General features: G+C 48.3%; 2 protein-coding genes across 2 annotated transcripts in view; one reads left to right on the forward strand and one right to left on the reverse strand.

Annotated features, from left to right (window-relative positions):
* Positions 1–18,807, reverse strand: part of ERICH6B (glutamate rich 6B) — a 50,039-nt gene extending 31,232 nt beyond the window's left edge. The window contains exon 1 of the mRNA XM_043892144.1: positions 18,471–18,807. Within this exon, the coding sequence (XP_043748079.1) occupies positions 18,471–18,807 (337 nt within the window). The remainder of the gene's footprint in view (positions 1–18,470) is intronic.
* Positions 1–18,920, forward strand: part of CBY2 (chibby family member 2) — a 127,946-nt gene that overhangs the window by 32,842 nt on the left and 76,184 nt on the right. The gene's annotated exons all lie outside the window — the stretch shown is intronic.

Here is an 18,920-nt window from a genome sequence, read left to right on the forward strand (position 1 = left end):
AGCTAAGCCCTGCTGCCCAGACTTCAGAGAAGCCAGTAATTGACTGGCTGGCCCCTCTTGAAATGTGGGTGTCCCGATACAGACCTTGAGTGGAGAGATGGACTTCTGGACTGTTCCCAGGTCCTTCTTTCTCACTCCCAAGACTCTCTTTCTGTTTCTATCTCCCTTCTTCAGTTAAGGACAGGGAAGCACATCCAGGTTCGTGGACTGTGTGCCCAGCACGTCCCTCGATTCTCTCTAGGATTCAGCACGGGCCAGACCGGCAAGGCACCTGCCCCCCCGGGGGGGACCATTCCCAGACCCTCTGCAGGGAGCAGGAGTCTTTGGTTAGGTTATGTGGGACTCACCATTTCTTGCCATTTGTGGTTCTTCAGTGGGAACAAAGGCTAAAAACAAATAGGAAAAATGATTAACAGGAGGTGGAATGGTGAACTCTTCACCCTTAAATGTCTGGAGAAACCAGGGCGGAGACTGCATATTCTAGGATAAGAGGCTCCTGTGATTTTCAGCAGTTGGAGCGGTAGCTTATGCTCAGCACACATTGATTCCCCTCCTTTGGTTCACGGTTCATCTTTCCCAATAGAGTTTAAGTTCTGAGAGGGGAGGATAGCTTTGTCCATGTGAAGATGGACATACTACTGCCGAGTACACAGTAGGTGTACAATAAATATAATTTCATACACAGTAGATACACAGTAGATGTCATGGAATAAATTGGGTATGGGTAATCCATTATCTTCCTTTCTAACTCTGGTGGTAAATAGTATTTCCTCCCCTTTCAAAGCTCAATTTTAACTCACAATTAAAAGCATTTTACCCTTTGGTCAAGTTTCTTCCCTGAGCCTTGACATCAAGTTCTAGAAATAAGGCTTTGGCCCACTGACCTTCATGAAGGCTGCCCTAGTCTAAAATGATCACTCGAGGACGCTCTTTGGCATGGGGCATGCTAATTCTGTGCTTCTCACCATCTCATGGATGGACCTGAAGCTTCCACGAGTCATTTAAAATCATCGTAAAGTTATAAAGTTACAATGATACCTTGTGACTCGGACTTGAAGGTGGCTAGAGTCGTCGTTGACTCTTCCTCTCCTGGAGATCTTGATGTTGAAAGTACTGTTAAAAGACAGAAGATGATGGCCATTGGCAGTTTTAACCTTATACGTTTCAGTGGATTCGTATTGGACAGTTAGGGTCTGAGGTTCTTTCTTAGCACCCAAAGTTGATCCACAGAGGAGAAAACTTGGGTTGGAGGCCACTGCTGGTATATACTGGATGCTTCCTCTGTCCATATCCTCCTCTTAGCTTTGCTGACTTACTCTGGGGCTGCAGTAAACTGTGGCTGGGAAATGCAGGCCCTCTTCTTGTCTGGTCCCCAGGACAGACAGGACGGCTGGGGAGACCTCAGGGAGAGTCCTCCTTCTATAGGAACCACAGAGCCAAGTGGCTTCCAGGCCGTGTAGGCTTATAACCTACACCTACAGGTACACCTGTCGCTGTAGGAAGTGGGTGTCTCTGGTGTTCTGTGGTCAAGAGCTCCCAGAGAGGAGCAGAATGAGGGCCAGTGGGAAGGCCCGGGGGCCTGGCTAGTACAGATGAGTTACGTCACAAGAGGCAACTGTAGTTTTTGAGAACTTTCCTAAAGTTCTTGGTTGAAAAGTGAAAGTGTTACTTGCTCAGTCATATCTGAGTCTGCAACCCCATGAACTATAGCCTGCTAGGCTCCTCTGTCCATGGGATTTCCCAGGCAAGAATACTGGAATGGGTAGACATTTCCTTCTCCAGGGGATCTTCCTGACCTAGGGATTGAACCCAGGTCTTCTGCATTGCAGGTGGATTCATTACCATCTGAGCCAATGTTTCCTAGAATTTTGTTATCCCGGCTCCTTTTTGCTCCCCTGACCCCTACCTGCCCTTCTTCCTACTCTGCACATGCACACACACACACACACTACATTCCATTCCATTCCCAATAGCAGAGAGGAGCAGGCCCATGATAGGAAAGCAGAGGCAAGTTGCACCCACCTCTGCTTCCCTGTTCACAGGAGCATTAGGATTTGAGCCGTCTGTGGACATGGATCTTGTCTATGGATGCAAAGCCTCCCTGACGAGGGCAGATCCATGCTGCCAGCCCATCAGCTAAGACTGAGCCCTCCATAGAGAGAGAGCTCTCTGATTACTGAAACGGGAAAGTGAAGTCGCTCAGTTGTGTCTGACTCTTTGAGACCCCATGGACTGTAGCCTACCAGGCTCCTCCGTCCAGGGGATTCTCCAGGCAAGAATACTGGAGTGGGTTGCCATTTCCTTCTCCAGAGGATCTTCCCAATCCAGGGATCGAACCCGGGTCTCCCGCATTGTAGGCAGATGCTTTACCGTCTGAGCCACCAGGGAAATAGTTCTCTGACTACTACGAACATGCATTCTACCGTGCACGGCTCTGGCTGTTGGGACCCATTTTCTTTTCTTAACTAATTTTCACAAGCTGCCTTGTTCTAGCCCTTCTGTGCAGATGGGGAGGCCAGGTCTCGTTTTCTTGTTTTGTGTGCCAGCTCATCAGATATTTGACGGCACTTACTATGTCTCAGACTCACGGGTCTTCCAGACTTAACGCCCTTGTTTGCTTCAGCAGTTCTCTGTGCGATGTTATCTCCAGGTGAGCCTCATACCAGCTTCTCCTCTGAGTCCCAGCTAGTCCACTTCTGGTCCCCATAGAGGGTGGAATCCTTCTAAGTGAACAGCGCCCTGGGGCTACTCTTGTGGTACAGGCTGGAGCGGGACTCATCTCCCTCTATATAACCTTGTAGTTGTTTCTGGTTATATCAACCTTCTGGCCGTCACATCAGGAATCCTGTTGACTTATGGAGCCTGTGGTTGAGTAAATCATCTAGAGCAGACAGGGCTTTCCCCCCTTGTCCTCCTCCATCCTGTATTTGTGGGCCTACAAGCAGGGTCTAATCTAAATGAGCATTCTATTTTATTTAGCCAGTCCTGATCCGGTGTTTCTGGCTGTCAAGATCTTTCAGAATCTGATCACATTATCATCATGACTCAACCGCGTCCAGTCATGTACAGATATCAGTATTCCTCCTACATCTGTATCCGAATCTATGATAAAATATTGTGCTGGCCGGAGCCCCGTGACTCCCAACTGGAAAATGGGTGGACTTGATCCTTGAACAGATTCTTCGGATGGTTATTCCACAGTGATCATGCTGTTCTGATCATGATGCTTCCACCTGGTGTTTGCCCATCTGGTCTATAGGAACATCAGGAAGGCTCTGAAAATGAAACGTGTTTTGGAACTCAGGCCTCCTGCTTTATCACAGGTCCTGATTTAATAACCTTGTCAAAAAGTGATGTAAGAGCCAGCGTCACTTGATCTATTCTTTTCTCTTCAAGTATTTGTTTATTTAGGGTTGCAGGGCGTCTTTGTTGCTACACGGGCTTTACTGTAGTCTCGGCTGGCGTGGGCCGCACTCTGTGGCCCTGTGCGGGCTTCTCGTGGCGGTGGCTTCTCTTGTTGCAGAGCACGGGTTCTAGGCGGGCAGGCTGCAGTAGTTGTGGCTCACGGACTTCATTGCTCCTCAGCATGTGGGGTCTTCCCGGACCAGGGATAGAACCTGTGTCCCCTGCGTTAGCCGGCAGATTATTAACCACTGGACCACCAGGGAAGTCCTTGATTGGTTCTTACTGATCCTGTGCTGGCTCCTCCTGGTCATTTTGCTCTCAATCTTTGGCCCAGGTGGATCATATACTGTTCTCCATGTGTGCGAATGTCTGCATACAGCTCCTTGCCTACCAAGACCGTCTCTTGAGGGAAGGGTGCACCCTCTCATCATCATATCTGATCTGGAGTCTGATGAGGACTCAACAGCAGTTTCACAAGCATGTAACAAATATTTATAGGCGCTTATTGTGTGTGGGGGGTGCACCAAGTTTTGAGGATTTCTACCAGCGGGGATATAATACTCTGTGTTAGAATTTCTGGTATACTTTGTTTATGACCCTGCTCTGTGCTTGGCAGTGTAGACACCTGGGGCCATTAATAGTTGTTCCGGTCCTCCTCCAGCCTGCTTCATTACCCAAGCCATGAGGCATTTCTGGTACCTTTAGCATTCCTTCCGTGTCAGACCTGCCACTCTCTGTAGTAATAGGTTTCAAGGATTTATTTATCTGGGTGTTATACCTCCATGTTTGTTTCAAAGTGTTGTTTATAGAGTCCATGTAAAATGCTGTCTCTGGTGCCTGGGGTTGAATTTGTTGTTCAGTCACTAAGTCCTGTCTGACTCTGTGACCCTGGGACTGTAGCATTGCCAGGCTCCTCTGTCCTCCACTGTCTCCCAGAGGTTGCTCAGATTCACGTCCATTGAATCAGTGATGCCATCCAACTATCTCATCCTCTGCTACCCCCATCTCCTTCTTGAGTCTTTCCCAGCATCAATGTCTTTTCCAGTGAGTCAGCTCTTCTCATGAAGTGGCTAAAGGATTGGAGCTTCAGCTTCAGCATCAGTCCTTCCCATGAATATTCAGGGTTGGTTTCCTATAGGATTGACTGGTTTGATCTTCTTGCTTTCCAGGGGACTCTCAAGAATCTTCTCCAACACCACAATTTGAAAGCATCAATTCTTCAGTGCTCAGCCTTCTTTATGGTCCAAATCTCACATCCATACATGACTACTGGAAAAACCATAGCTTTGACTATAAAAACCTATGTTGGAAAAATGATGTCTCTTTTTAATACACTGTCTAGGTTTGTCACAGCTTTCCTTCCAAGGAGCAAGTGTCTTTTAATTTCAGGCTGTAGTCACTGTCAGCAGTGATTTTGGAGCCATAGAAAATAAAGTCTGTCCCTATTTCCATTGTCTCCCCATGTGAGAGTTGGACTGTGAAGAAAGCTGAGCGCCGAAAAATTGATGCTTTTGAACTGTGGTGTTGGAGAAGACTCTTGAGAGTCCCCTGGACTGCAAGGAGATCCAACCAGTCTATCCTAAAGGAGATCAGTCCTGGGTGTTCATTGGAAGGACTGATGCTGAAGCTGAAACTCCAATACTTTGGCCACCTCATGTGAAGAGTTGACTCATTGGAAAAGACCCTGATGCTGGGAGGGATTGAGGGCAGGAGGAGAAGGGGATGACAGAGGATGAGATGGCTGGATGGTATCACCGACTCGATGGACATGAGTTTGAGTAAACTCCTGGAGCTGGTGATGGACAGGGAGGCCTGGCATGCTGCGACTCATGGGGTCGCAAAGAATCGGACACGACTGAGTGACTGAACTGATGGGACTGGATGCCATGACCTTAGTTTTTTGAATGGTGAGTTTCAATTCCATGGACAGTATGGGGTAGAGTAGTCCCATAATAAAAAAAAGGCTTTAAAAGTAGGAATCTAGCATCCATGAAATCCATTCTACCCTAGAGGTTTGCTGGTTCTCCAGCACTCTTGTGCTGAGAATCCTCTGGGGATCTTGTTAAGGATGCAGGCAGGGATTGTGTTAAGAAAGCCTGGGAATCTGCATCTTTACAGGCAGCGGTGCTGGGGATGCCCAGTCCTGGACTCTGAGCACCATCACCTCCAACGCCTGCACTCACCTCCGCTCACCCCTGGGGACCCTCTGCCCCCTCACAAAATCAGCACTTTGAGTTGCTTTAGCCTCAGTTGTGTTTCTCCAAGTAGTGGATGGGTGGCTTTTGCCCTGGGCTAATCAGATTCTTTTTTGCATCTGCCATGCTCAGGAACCCTTAGTGTTCTGTCCTCCAGCTGCAGGGGGACTAGCTTTTCTTCATGGCGGGGGTACGTCCCCATCACACACGGAGTATCTTCCCTGTGTCACTTTCCTCCACCTTCTCCTAACTAGATTTGACCTCCTGTTTGGAGCTCCATACTTCTGGGGTTCCCCTTCACCCCACTCCCCATCACTTCCTTTTCACTCTTCACTCTTTCAGAGAAGCCTCTTAATGAGTCTCTTTGCCCCTTTCCACTGGCCAGACACAATCATGTAGCTATTGCCAGTAAAATCTATCCAGTTACTATTTTAACACTCTCCAAAAGATTGATTGTAAACCATGGGCAGAAGGGAAAAGAAAAAGCTTCATAAATTTTAGGAAATTGCTTACTTTTCCTTGTGTTCCAATCTCAGCTATAGCCACCACCCCTCATATCTCTGCAGGAGCCCGGGGTGTGGCCTTGACCCTGGCTTAGAGGCTCAACACTGTCCACACCTTCGGTCCAGGCCACCAGCATCAGAGGATCTGATCAGTAGGTATTGCTGTGGGTGGTCAGACTTGTGCTAAACACTAAACACATGCTAGGGACTTCCCTGGTGGTCCAGTGGTTAAGACGCCACACCTCACTGCAGGGGGCACCCCAGTTCCATCCCTGGTTGAGGAAACTAAGATCCCACACGTCATGCGGTGTCATCAAAAAGGAACTCAATGGTGGAAAGAGACATGGCTAGAAAACATGCCCCTACAGTCCAAATACACAGAGCACTTAAAACCGAAATTAGATCCAGACGTGACTGGCTCTGTAATTAAGCCTGGAGACCAAAAGGATCATGAATGAATATGGCAAATGAGACATTGATTTCCAGAGGGCCTCTCTCTGAAGGAAGGTGCCCAGTGGAGTGAACAGGCTCTGGTGCCCCCCCTCCCCCACCTCAGCCTCCCACTATCTCCTTTTCCTACCCTACCTCCTTTCAAGCTTAGCATTGGCACTTTACAGGCGATTACCCAGTAAATGACTTCCAGGATCCTACTTATGAATATTTAGATAAGTGCTCAGATTTTTTTTTTCCCAGCCATCACGCTTACTGACTCTGAAATGGTTCCAGTTTTCGGGGCTCCACTGGAGCACAAACCCTGACACAAACCCCACATGCACCGACTTAGCCTGTTAAATGCTCCCCATCATGCTGGCAGCCAGCACCCGGGAACTCCTGGCTTGTGTGGGCTCACCTCTGCTGCTCCCTTCTCAACCTCATAGGGTTTCTGGCTCCTAATTTCATTTAAGCCACATTTGAGCTACAAAATCGAGCAGGCATGGATGGGGGCAGGGAAGCGAGGTGCCGGTCGGGAATCTAATTCACCGCTGCCATGACTACAGATGTGAAACTAATGTGTGAATCTGTGATGGATCAATCTCACTAAGGCTGGGTTTAAATTATTAATCATGGCGAGAGAAGATGCCATTCAGGGGTGCATTCCCAGGATCCTAGGGCAAAGGGCCTTTGGGCTTAACTGGGCTGAGAATTAAGATCCTTAGTGCAATCTTGCCAAACTGTCTCTTGAGTGTCTCCTAATTGTGGCCACACAAATTCTTGCTATGGATGGTCTTGGCTTGTTCTGAACCAGGGCTGGCTTTGACTGCACATTCAGACGGAGATTCTGGGGTGGGTCCCAGTCCTGTCACCACGTGATTATTTAGAGATGGGCTCTGTCCCCAGGGAACCGGCTTGTAATCTGGGAAGGAAATGGCCTGTGTCCCCATGGGAAATAGGGCCTGTGTTCATGTGGAACAAGAGCAGGAAAACTAATGAAGGGGCAGGGGGAGATGGGAGAAGGTATTTGTCTTAGCACTCTGCTGATGCTCTTTCTCTGAGGGGGGTCCAGGATGAAGGGAAGGGAGGGTCACAGGGACAGGATGACCCAGGAAGCAGTATGCATCATTAATCTGACAGGTGATGCTCCAGCATCGTTGTTCCACCTCCATGGGACACTTGCAAGGCCACGTCTCCCCAGCACCCCCGGAGCCTGGCCTCGAGGTGGGTGTGGGGGGCGGGGTCCCTTACCCATCTTGCTTTCATAAATCCAGTGTGTCTGTGTACTCTGGTCCTGGGAGGTCGGAAACTCTCCCTCATGCCTCACAAACGATGTAGATGGCATTGTGTCCTCGAGAAGAGGCCTGCTGCTGGCAGATTCAGGGGATGGGAGGAGGGGCAGTGAAGAAGGTGGTCACCCGAGGGATGCCAGCCACAGAGGGTCCACCTCCAGGCAGGCGCCGGGTTAGAAACCCCACGGCTGCTGCCTGCAGGTTGGCTCGGATGGTGGCAGCTGCTCCCTGGCCCCCGCAGACTTCCACCCATCCCAGGACCATCACAAGGGGGTGGAAAATAGGCCTGTGGGCCATTCTGGGTGCCAGCTGCTGCTTCACTTAGAGCGAAAGGATCTGTGGACGCCTTCAAAGGCCAGCAGGCAAGGCTTCCGTAATGGACAGTCCAACCTTCCAGAACATTCTCTGCCTCTGCCGGCTCACCACCCTGCTCATTCCAGTCGCCTTTCCCGCCTCACGCTGCCTCAGGCAGAGCGGAGCAGTGCGTCAAGTCAAGCACTGGGGTCTGTGCCCGCCAGCCCACCCGCTGCACACACCGCCATTTTCAGGGAAGGTTTTGCAGGGCCCGAGGACAGGCCCTCGGGTGTGAGGCGCAGACCCTGCTACCTGGGAGCTCGGGATCAAAAAGGTGCCCCAGCACCCTGCCCCGCACTGTGTCCTTCCTCAAGAATCTCTGCTAAGTAGGCAAGAAACCACTTCAGAGGGATGAGAGGGGCTTTTGACCCTGAAGTCACATCATGTCGACTGGCCCCGTTGGCAGAGACAGGAGAGAGGGAGATGCCCAGATGATAAGGGGGGCAGTGACTATGGACGGCAGAAAGAACGTAGACGTTGGCGTCGGCTGGTCCGGGTTGGAGTCTTGGCTCTTTTGAGTAGAGTGCAGTAACCTTGGGTAAGCCCCTTAACTTCTCCGTGCCTTGGTTTCCACACCATTTTTTTTTAAAATTGGAGGATAATTGCCTTACTATGTTGCGTTGGTTTCTGCCGTCCAACATCGTGACTCAGCCATAAGTATACATGTATCACCTCCCTCTTGAACTCCCCCCACCCCACCCCTCCCGCTAGACTCAGAGTGCCAGGCTGGGCTCCTTGTGTTACAGAGCAGCTTCCCACTAGTTACCTGCTTTATGCATGGTAATCAAATGGTGAAAACCGTAATTCAAAAAGACGCCCGTACCCCAGTGTTTCACACCTTTTAGGTAATCATACCTCCCTGCCCTGCACCAGATCTCCATAAAAGAAAGTGAAAGTGAAGTCGCTCAGTCGTGTCCGACTCTTTGTGATCCCACGGACCCTCCATCCATGGCATTTTCCAGGCAAGAATACTGGAGTGGGCTGCCATTTCCTTCTCCAGGGGATCTTCCCAACCCAGGGATCAAACCAGGGTCTCCAGCATTGCGAGCAGATGATTTTACCGTCTGAGCCACCAGGGAAGCCCAGATCTCCATAGGTGAGGACAGAAATGAGAGTGGGCAGTGCTGGCTCTTAGAGGCAGTGTTGTTTTTAGAGGCAAAGTAAGAAGTTCAACGGCCCTTCACGCGATGGGCTGGTCTCCTGTTGGCTCAGGGTTCCCTGATGCAGGAAAGTCACCACGGGAACACCATTCTCCCTTCAGCATCTGTGGGCGTTACGGGCGGATTTGTGCCACCTCTCGGGGCCTGGGGGCGGGTCTGTGCTGGCCCGCGGGCCCCGGGCAGAGTGGCTGCGTTCTCAGGGTACGCTACTAGGGCACCCCGGGGGCAAGCGGCAAGATGCTCGGGTTTTAGTCAAGTGACCACAGGGGTCAAGAACTAGTGGAGCAGGGCGAGCTTTTCCGGCAGGTGTCACGTCTTGCCCTGCTCCGGGCCTCGAGGCTGCGTCAGGGGCTTCTCTGAGCTCAGTGTCTTATCCTGCTGGTGGGATGTTGCCGGGGTTCAAGGAGAGAGTACAAGTCCCCATGGACAGACCTTGAGAAGCCAAAGCGGCCGGCCGACAAGCAGCAGGATTGTGCCTGAGGTCACAGGGAGCTGCCCTGGTCATGATCATTCTCACGTGCACTTGCCATCCTTGCCACGCCTGCCCAGGGCTGGGACGATGCAGGGTCCTCTGGGGCGCCTGCCAGGGCTCTGCTGTGACCTTAGCACCTGGGAAACCAGACTGCATTGCCAAACACCAGCGCCCTGCTTTATCAGCAATGCAGGGATGCAGGGAGGAGCCCCTGGTCCCAGATTCCACATCTGCTTCTGCAGCTGCGTCACAGCGGGGACGGGGCCTGGTGTGTGCCCGGGCACCTCACGGCAGGCGTGCAGAGTGCGTGGGCTGGGGGCGGGTGCTTTTCTGCTTAGGAGGAACCCAGGAAACACATGAGCTGAGTCTGTGCCCCCTCCCCGCTGACCTTAGCAAACATATATCTGTGGGACACTTCTTGCCCAAAGGGGTTTCTGGAGATTTCGGTCTCAGCAGCGTTGGGTGAGGAAAATCCAGGGCCTCTCTGAGCACGCCAGGCTGAGCCTTAGCCCTGGGGAGCCAAACTGAACTGCCTGGGGGCAGACCCAGGGGAGGCCTGGGGCTCCCCGCCGGCCCGGGAACAGAAGCACAGGCCGCAGCAATGCGGCTGAAAGATTGGACAGGTGCTTGTTTTGGGAACAGAGCTGACCAGGAATCCTGCTCCTTGCTCTACACGTGTTAAGTTTCTACGTGGTAACTCTTGGGGAGCAGAATGAAGGCTAACAGTGACCCCCAGCCCTTACTGCACCCCATGAGTTAGTACTTGTTTAATCCTCACCACAGCACCACCCCCCCCACCCAGGTTGCACAATGGCAAAGAATCTGCCTGCCAATGCAGGTAGACCCAAGAGACTCAGGTTCGATCCCTGGGTCGGGAAGATCCCCTGGAGGAGGAAATGGCAACCCACTCCAGTATTCTTGCCTGGGAAATCCCCTGGACAAAGGATCCCTGGCATGCTGCAGTCTGTGAGGTCGCAAAGATTCGGACACAACTGAGCCCCGGGGAAGCAGAAACTCTTCCTGTCCCCATTTTACAGATGGGAACACCAAGGCAGAAGATGAAGCGGCTGCCCTGCAGCACACAGCTGGCTGGGTGGAGCAGCTGAGATTCACGCCCAGGCAGCCGGACTCTGGGGTCCCTGTTCTCTCTCACAGCCTGACCAGTCACTTCACCGTCAGGCCCCTTCAGCATCACGTTGCTTGCTTCTCTGTGAGTGTCAATGGCTGAAGTGGAGGGGATTCCGGAAAGCGCTCCCTATGTGGACTGGCGTAGTGGGGTGGTCCTGGCAGATGCTGAGCCTCTGAAAGCGTGAAGCATGATCCAGAGGGGCTGGTGGAGGGTGGGAGTGGGGAGCTGACCTCACCGGGTGGAGGGGTGCCCCTGTACGGAGCCCCGGGTCCTCAAGTTATAGCCTGTGTCTTCCCTGCACAGTAGAGCAGGTTTCACTCCTGCTTCTCAGCGTAACCCAGCCAGCCTCGCGCTTCTTTGTATCTAGTGTCAACCCACTTCCCCACTGGAGGTCAGCGACCGCCTTCCCCCAGTCATCCTTTGGGGCGGATGTAGGGGACGAAGCCTGAGCCAGAGCTCGTGTGTCCCCTGCCCCACGGGGGTGTCTGCAGAGCAGCACAGAGAGGCTTCTGTCCGCGGCTCTCGCAGTAACCATCCAGCCTGGGTCAAGCCCTGTGGCAGGAGTTCCATGAATACTCACTGCACGATCATTTGGAGCTTGGAATACGCCTGAGCGAGGAAGATGGCAACTTCCTTGCAGTGTTCACCTCTTCACTACGAGCGATGCCCAGGGCCCTTGGCCGTCTTTCCCCACGCTAACCTCCTTTCTAGACTCAGCTGGCCCCTGCTTTTTCCATAGTTCTGGGTGCCCAGGGCTCTGGATCCTGGGGCTTGTCTCTCAGCTTGTGAATGGCTTGAATGGCAAAGGGAAATAGTATTGGGAGATCCTCTGTGTGTGACTTCTAGGAGACCGCCCCTGAACCCCTCCTTCTCGGAGGTCCTGCTCCCTGCACCCCTACCCCCTCTCACCCCTGCTCCCAGTCTTTGGGATTTCAAAGGCTACGAAGCATCAGCCCTCAGCATGAATTTTCACCCTGATTTATCGGAAAAAAAAAAACAAAACCCACCAAAAAACTTTTACCTTGCTTTAAGACCAGGCAGGGTTTGTGAAGAATGAGCCTTTAAGTCTGTTGGAAAAAAGAACAGAAAGACAATGTTAGGGGAAAAAAAGAAACTTTCTTTCTGTTAAAAAGCCTTTCATTAATTATGTGATGCTGGGTTTGAGGTGGAGAAGCCCTGATTTACAGAATTTTTCTATTTTTGCTTTTTTTTTTGGTGTTCTCTCTCTTGTTTCCTTTAGAAATTATGAGGTTAAAATTTTTATAAAATTATAACTCAAGAAGGTAATTTTCATGAAATTGTGGATTTGGGACATTCAAATTTGCTTTGTTAATCTTTTGGGTTATCACAGAGTCCCCCCTCTGTCATAGGAGGAAGGATATTTTTTCTATACAGGAGAGAGGCTGAGGTTCAGAGGACATAAATATTTTAAAAATGATATTTAATTTTACAAACTCTATTTGTGTCATTTAATCACCTGACTATTGGGTTTGAATGATATGACATCAAGAATTTCAGGTACAATTGGGATAAAATAGAGCATCAGTTCTAGTAATAGAGGATGGCAGAGTGGAAGTGTAAAGAAATGAGAATCAGAAAATTTGAAAGTGAAACTTAAATGTTCAACACTTGTCCATAGTTTACCCATGAGAGACTATTATTGAGGAATATTACTTGGCTATTAAAATGACGTCTACAGGGACTTCCCTGGTGGTCCAGGGGTTAAGAGCCCCCCTTCTAGTACAGGGGGTGTGGGTTCGATCCCTGGCCGGGGGGCTAAGATCCCACACCACCTGCCAAACTGGAGAAGACTGCCACAATGGGCGATCCTGCATGACACAGCCGCGACCTGACACCGCCAAAATAAATAACAATAATAAATAAATACTAAAAAATAAAGTGATGGCTACAAACATTAAGCAATATGGGCAAATGTGAAGGTCACAATACCAAGTAACAAAAGTAAAATACAAGCTTGTATATACAGCGTATTTGAAATGGTAAAAACAAGACAAAACACGGACCACCAACACCATCAAACATGCCAAAAATGAGCGCAGGAGGGACAGAATAAAAATTGCTAAAATGTGAATCAGCCTTACGTATATTCGGATGTTGGGGGGTTGGGTGATGTCTTTCTACTTTTCAAATTTTCCAGTGGAAAATGAACAAAAGTAGATTTTGCTTCATTTTATGTTACTCCTCTCAAATTAAAATATGCATATAATTTATTAAAAAGCAGAAACAAAGGATGAAAGGAGGGAAGAAAGGAAAAAAGAGAAGTGATTAGAAGAGAAAGAGAAGGCTTGGAAGCGTCTCTTGACCCTTTTAGTTATTTTCCGTGACCTTGGAGAAGTCACATACCCTCTCTCAGACTCCAGGTTCCTCATTTGTACCGGGAGGAGGGTGGTAAAGAGTGAAGACTTGATGGAAACCAAGACTGAAATGTACACTATACACTCTATGTCAGTGGACTGTATTCCTAACCTTCAGGACAAGACAGGCATAGAAAATGGTGCTGTTTGTACGGGAGCAGCGTGGAGGCTGGGGGAACTGGGCACCCAGCATCTCTCCCCAGTAGTGGCCGACTCAAGGCACCCTGACTGGGAAGCTCTGGCGTATTTGTGAACTTTGCTGCTTGACAGGTTGTCTGCCTCCCCTGTCTCTGCCTTATCAGGATATCTCAAGCCTTTCTTTTTAAATACACAGAATTGCTAGGTTCCCCATTTAGAAATGGTCCTTGGGATGCCAACTCTCACTTGGAAACAGCAACCAAATTATAGCACTTAAGTCAAACAGCATTCACAGCCGCCAAAGAGGAGCTAGCAAGGGGCAAGAAAATCAAATCCCGTGGATTGCGTGTCTCAAAAGGTCATTAAGTAGAAACATTATGAATCAGTATACTGTGACATCTCTACAGCATCATTTGCCACAGAGCAGAGTTCATCTTTAGGAAGGACTTCCCAGGTGGCGCTAGTGGTAAAGAACCTGCCCATCAATGCAGGAGATGTGAGAGACTTGGGGTCCATCCCAGGGTTGGGAAGATCCCCTGGAGGAGGGCATGGCAACCCACTCCAGTGTTCTTGCCTGGAGAATCCCATGGACAGAGGAGCATATCATAGGAAGGTCTTAGGTTCTAAATAAACAAAAGGGACCGCGTTGTGGGGTGGTTTCCTGTTCTGTGAGAGCATGTCAGAAATGTAGATTGTATTTCTTCCTTCTAGAACCTTCCTGCACCTTGTGAGATCAGACGTGCCTTTTTACACCTGACAAGTGTGTGGTGTGGGAGTGCTTTCAAAGCATTTTCAGAATGGAAATGAAAGAACATTGCCACAGTCACAGTGTATTTTTTCACATGGTAAAAGGGAAACCTGGAACGGGTAATCACCATGCCCAAGGTCCAAGGCCCACCCTTGTGCTGGATCTTCTAACTCTGACACCCCTGGGTTCACACCCACACTTCACAAAAGTGATTTGGAACCTCCCGGTTCAAATCCGGGGAGATCCGTCACACGTGACTATTGATTATTCAGTGACAGTTGGTGCTGCATTGATATTCAATTTGCTCATCCAATTTTATTGGATTTTCTCACAAACCATGGAGAAAATCATCCCTTTAAAGAAGAGAGGGGATGGGGGTCGTTGGTCTGACGCTATACTGATTGGTCCAGGGCAATGAGAGTCTGTGAAATTGATCTGCCTGCAGAGTAGTTGGGTGGGGGCATAGATTCCTTCCACACCCTAGTTCATTGCATCTTGTCTTGTCTTTCTATGTCCATTTTACAAAAGAGAGCAATGTGGCCAGGGGATGTTACCTACCCTTCACAAGTCAGTAGTAAAGGGAATGATAATATATAATAATAATAGCTAACACTTACATAGGTTATATGCTATATGCTATATAGCGCTTAAAATGCTATATGCCTGGCATAGCTCATAATGCTTTACATAATTTAACCCCTTTAATCTTCACATAAGGTAGGGCTAGTGTTATCCCGAAGGGCCTTCCTGGTAGCTCAGCTGGTAAAGAATCCTCCTGCAATCCAGGAGACCCTGGTTGAATCCCTGGGTCACGAAGATCTGCTGGAGAAGGGATAGGCTACCCACTGCAGTGTTCTTGGGCTTTCCTGGTAGCTCAGATGGTAAAGAATCTGCCTACAATGCGGGAGACTTGGGTTTGATCCCTGGGTTGGGAATATCCCCTGGAGAAGGGATAGGTTACCTACTCTGGTATTCTTGCCTGGAGAATTCCATGGACAGAGGAGCCTGGCGGGCTACAGTCTGTGGGTTTACAAAGAGTCGGACATGACTGAGCGACTTTCAGTGTTATCCCTAATTTACAGCTAAGAAAACTAAGAGCAGTTAAGTGACTTGTCCAAACTCATGCAAGATAAATGGGAGAGAACTGGTGTTCACACCTATGCAGTCAAGCTCTTGAGAGAGGAAGAAAAAAGTGCTCTTTGTGACAGGTTCACATCTGCCACCAAATTAATAAATGACATCAGGCTCCTTCCCTCTCTCCTGATGCTGTGGCAGACATCACTAGTGGATCATGGCATTCTCTCCTTCTGAGGCCAGATGAGGTATCAGAATCTGTCTCATGACAGTGCTTCACCACTAACCTCTAATAATCCATCCATTAACCAGTGATATGGAAGCCTCTTTGTCATTGTGGGTTCATTTTATAGACATTGATTAATTCACAATGCTGTTTTTAAAAATAAATACGAGTGATTGGGATTGACATATACAAACTACTATATATAAAATAGTTAACTAATAAGGATCTACTGGATAGCACATGGAACTCAATACTCTGTTATGGCTTATATGGAAAAGAATCTAAAAAAGAGTGGACATACGTGTATGTATAACTGATCCACCTTGCAGTATACCTGAAACTAACACAACATTGTAAATCAACTATACTCCACCATAAAAATTAAAAATCAAAATGAAAACAACAACAACAAAAAGAAAAAAATGTGTTTGTGTATGTGTGTGTCTATATAGACACCTGGCTTTGTGAAATGAATGAAATTGAACTTGATCCAATTTGCATTTACTAAACATCTGTTATGAGCCAGGAAAGCACTCTTGTTTGACACTGAGTTTCAAAACAAAGGATAAACAGTTACATCTTTAAGGTATTGGGAAGAAATTCTACATAAAGAAATCTTGATGTAAATTCTTTCGAAAATTAAAGATCCTCTTGTAAACCCTTTTAACTTAATCTGTTTTGTAGTCTGGCTTGGTACCCTGAGTTTTCATAGACTAAGACATGCTTGCATGTGCCTTTAAAGGCATTTTAGTATTCTACAGCTTTTTTTTTTTTTTCAGTGCCTCGCCAATATTTGCTAGCAGGGCATTTATTTTCAAAGCTTTTGCTTTATATACTGTTCCATTCACTTGACAGCATTCTATTTGTCCTACGCTGGTGGGTAATATATTTACAAAGGTCCGACACGTAGCGGGGACATGTGAAGAATGCTTGATTCATACTGTGCAAAAGAAATGGCTTGAATGCTGTTTTTCAGTATTAGAATTACTCTTGGTACTTGCAGAACAGGGCTGTTAGGATTCTGAGAGGGAGCTCAGTGGTGCAGACACACGGAAAAGAGAATTTCCCAGCAAGAGGAATGACCTCTCCAGTGTGCTAACTAAACTGGTGAGGGCAGTACAAATGTATTGACAGGATGATACATCTGCCATGATTTGATGGAGAGGATGTAACAGTGAAACACCTGTGTGGCTGCCGAAACCACCCAGCTTTTAGGATGTGGGCTGTGTGCAGTCAGATTGGGGTTTAAAAATTCAAGCTGCCTGAGATGCTTGCTTGTTCCAGAAAATAGTTCTATTTCTAGGTCAGCATTAAGGTGATGCAGATGACCTGGATTTTTAACTTTCTGTTTCTGGTTGGATATGGCCATGCAGTCATAACATCAGGGGAAGACACTGTGTGGCCTGTGAATAAATGCGTGTTACCCACTTGGAGCAATAGCACAAGAAGACCACTGCCAAATGATAAAACCCAACTTGAGGAAAAGTTGCCAATTGCAGAAACAACATGGTGAAAATGTGAGCCTTAGGATAAGAGAAACCACTCCAAAGTTAAGTACCCACCAGCAGGGTAAGATGCCGCCTTCCAGGGCCTGAATGGGCACCCAGGGAAGCATCCGAGTCTTTGTTGACTTGGTAACACATTATGGAAATGTGTTCTAGAAAATAATTAGAGCTCATTAATAAAATTTAGCTATAAGGATATTTATCAGCATGCTGTTTTGAAAGGTAACAGAAAACAGAAGCAATAAATGATTAATAATAGGAAGCCAATTACAAATATTATGGTTTGGGGAAGTCCCTAGCAGTCCAGTGGTCAGGATTCAGGGCTTTCACTGCCAAGGATGTGGGTTCAGCCCCTGGTCAGGGAACTAAGATCCTTCAAGTCGTACAGTGGGGCCAAAAAAAATTACGGTTTAAAACATAATACAAGGTGATGTAGCCAATAAAATGGTTTGTAGAAAATCGAAAGCATGAAATGATACTCCTGTAAATATGTAATATTGATATGTAATTATGATATAGAAGGGGCTTCCCTGGTAGCTCAGCTGGTAAAGAATCCGCTTGCAGTGCGAGAGACCCCAGTTTGATTCCTGGGTCGGGAAGATCCCTTGGAGAAGGGATAGGCTACCCACTCCAGTATTCTTGGGCTTCCCTGGTGCCTCTGATGGTAAAGAATCTGCCTGCAATGCAGGAGTCCTGGGTTCAATCCTGTGGCTGGGAAGATCCCCTGGAGGAGGGCATGGCAACCCACTCCAGTATTTTTGCCTGGAGAATCCCCATGGACAGAGGAGCCTGGTGGGCTACATCCATGGGGTCACAAAGAGTTGAACACAACTAAGTGATTAAGCACAGCACATGATATAGAAATAAATGTGCCTTAAAGGGCAGGTTACAAGCACTATACAGTGTCTGGGGAGGACATAATCAAGGTACAAAAGTGATTATCATCTCTGGATGGGAGTGAATTTTTCAGAAATTAAAAAAAATTTTTTTTGGGCCACACAGCATGTGGCCTATTAGTTCTCCAACTAGGGATTGAACCCATGGCCCCTTCAGTGGAGGTGTGGAATCTTAAGCAGTGGACCACTGGGGAAGACCCTGAATAAGACGGATTTTTGCTGTTGCTTTTTTCTTTTTACTTGTATATGGTTTCTCAAACGTCCACCATGCACATGTATTACTTGTGCAACAAGAAAAGGAAAAGATACAAATTAGGGGGTGTGTTCTGTTTGTCTGGTTTTGCTTTTTATGAACAGAGGCTTCCCGTTGGATCATCAGGTCTCCCTGTCTGCTTGGTAGGCTCAGGGCTTGGGGGCACAGCTATTGAAGTCATGAGTAGGTTGATCAAAAATGATTCATGAGGCTGTCAGTGTGGTGAGTAGCACTGATCATTTGCACTTTGGCTGTAACTCAAGCCTGTTCTCTTTTTTCCCGGGCCTTGTAATGAGCTAGAACCGCCATCTACGGGACGTCCTCCCCAGATACTCACCTGCTTCCAGAAACTTCTCATACAGAAATATTTTCCCTTCCAGGAGCTCTTTCTTCTGCAGATTCTCATGGCCCTTCAGATAATCCTGTTCAAACTGATACTTGTTTCCTTTCAGGTAATTTGCCTCCCTCTCCAGGTACTGGTCTTTCTCCGGAGTCTCATCCTCTTCAGAAAGTAAAAGTCCTTCCGTTAAACTCTGCTCATCTCCCTTGGTACCTTCTTCCATCGAGGAGAAGGTCTGCGTGTCTTGGTGGAAAGTTGTGGAAGGGTGAGGAGGTGGTGTTCCTGATGGCTCAAGATTTTCAGCAGACATGCTGGGAGGCATTTAGCAGGTGAAAGCCTTCTGCAGCAGGCAGTCACTACTTCATCATCCTGGCAACAAGGAAGGAATAAAAACCCGTTAGTCAGTAATGACCTACTGCAGAT

This window comes from Cervus elaphus, chromosome 30 (assembly GCF_910594005.1).
Source record: "Cervus elaphus chromosome 30, mCerEla1.1, whole genome shotgun sequence".
NCBI classification, from domain to species: domain Eukaryota; kingdom Metazoa; phylum Chordata; class Mammalia; order Artiodactyla; family Cervidae; genus Cervus; species Cervus elaphus.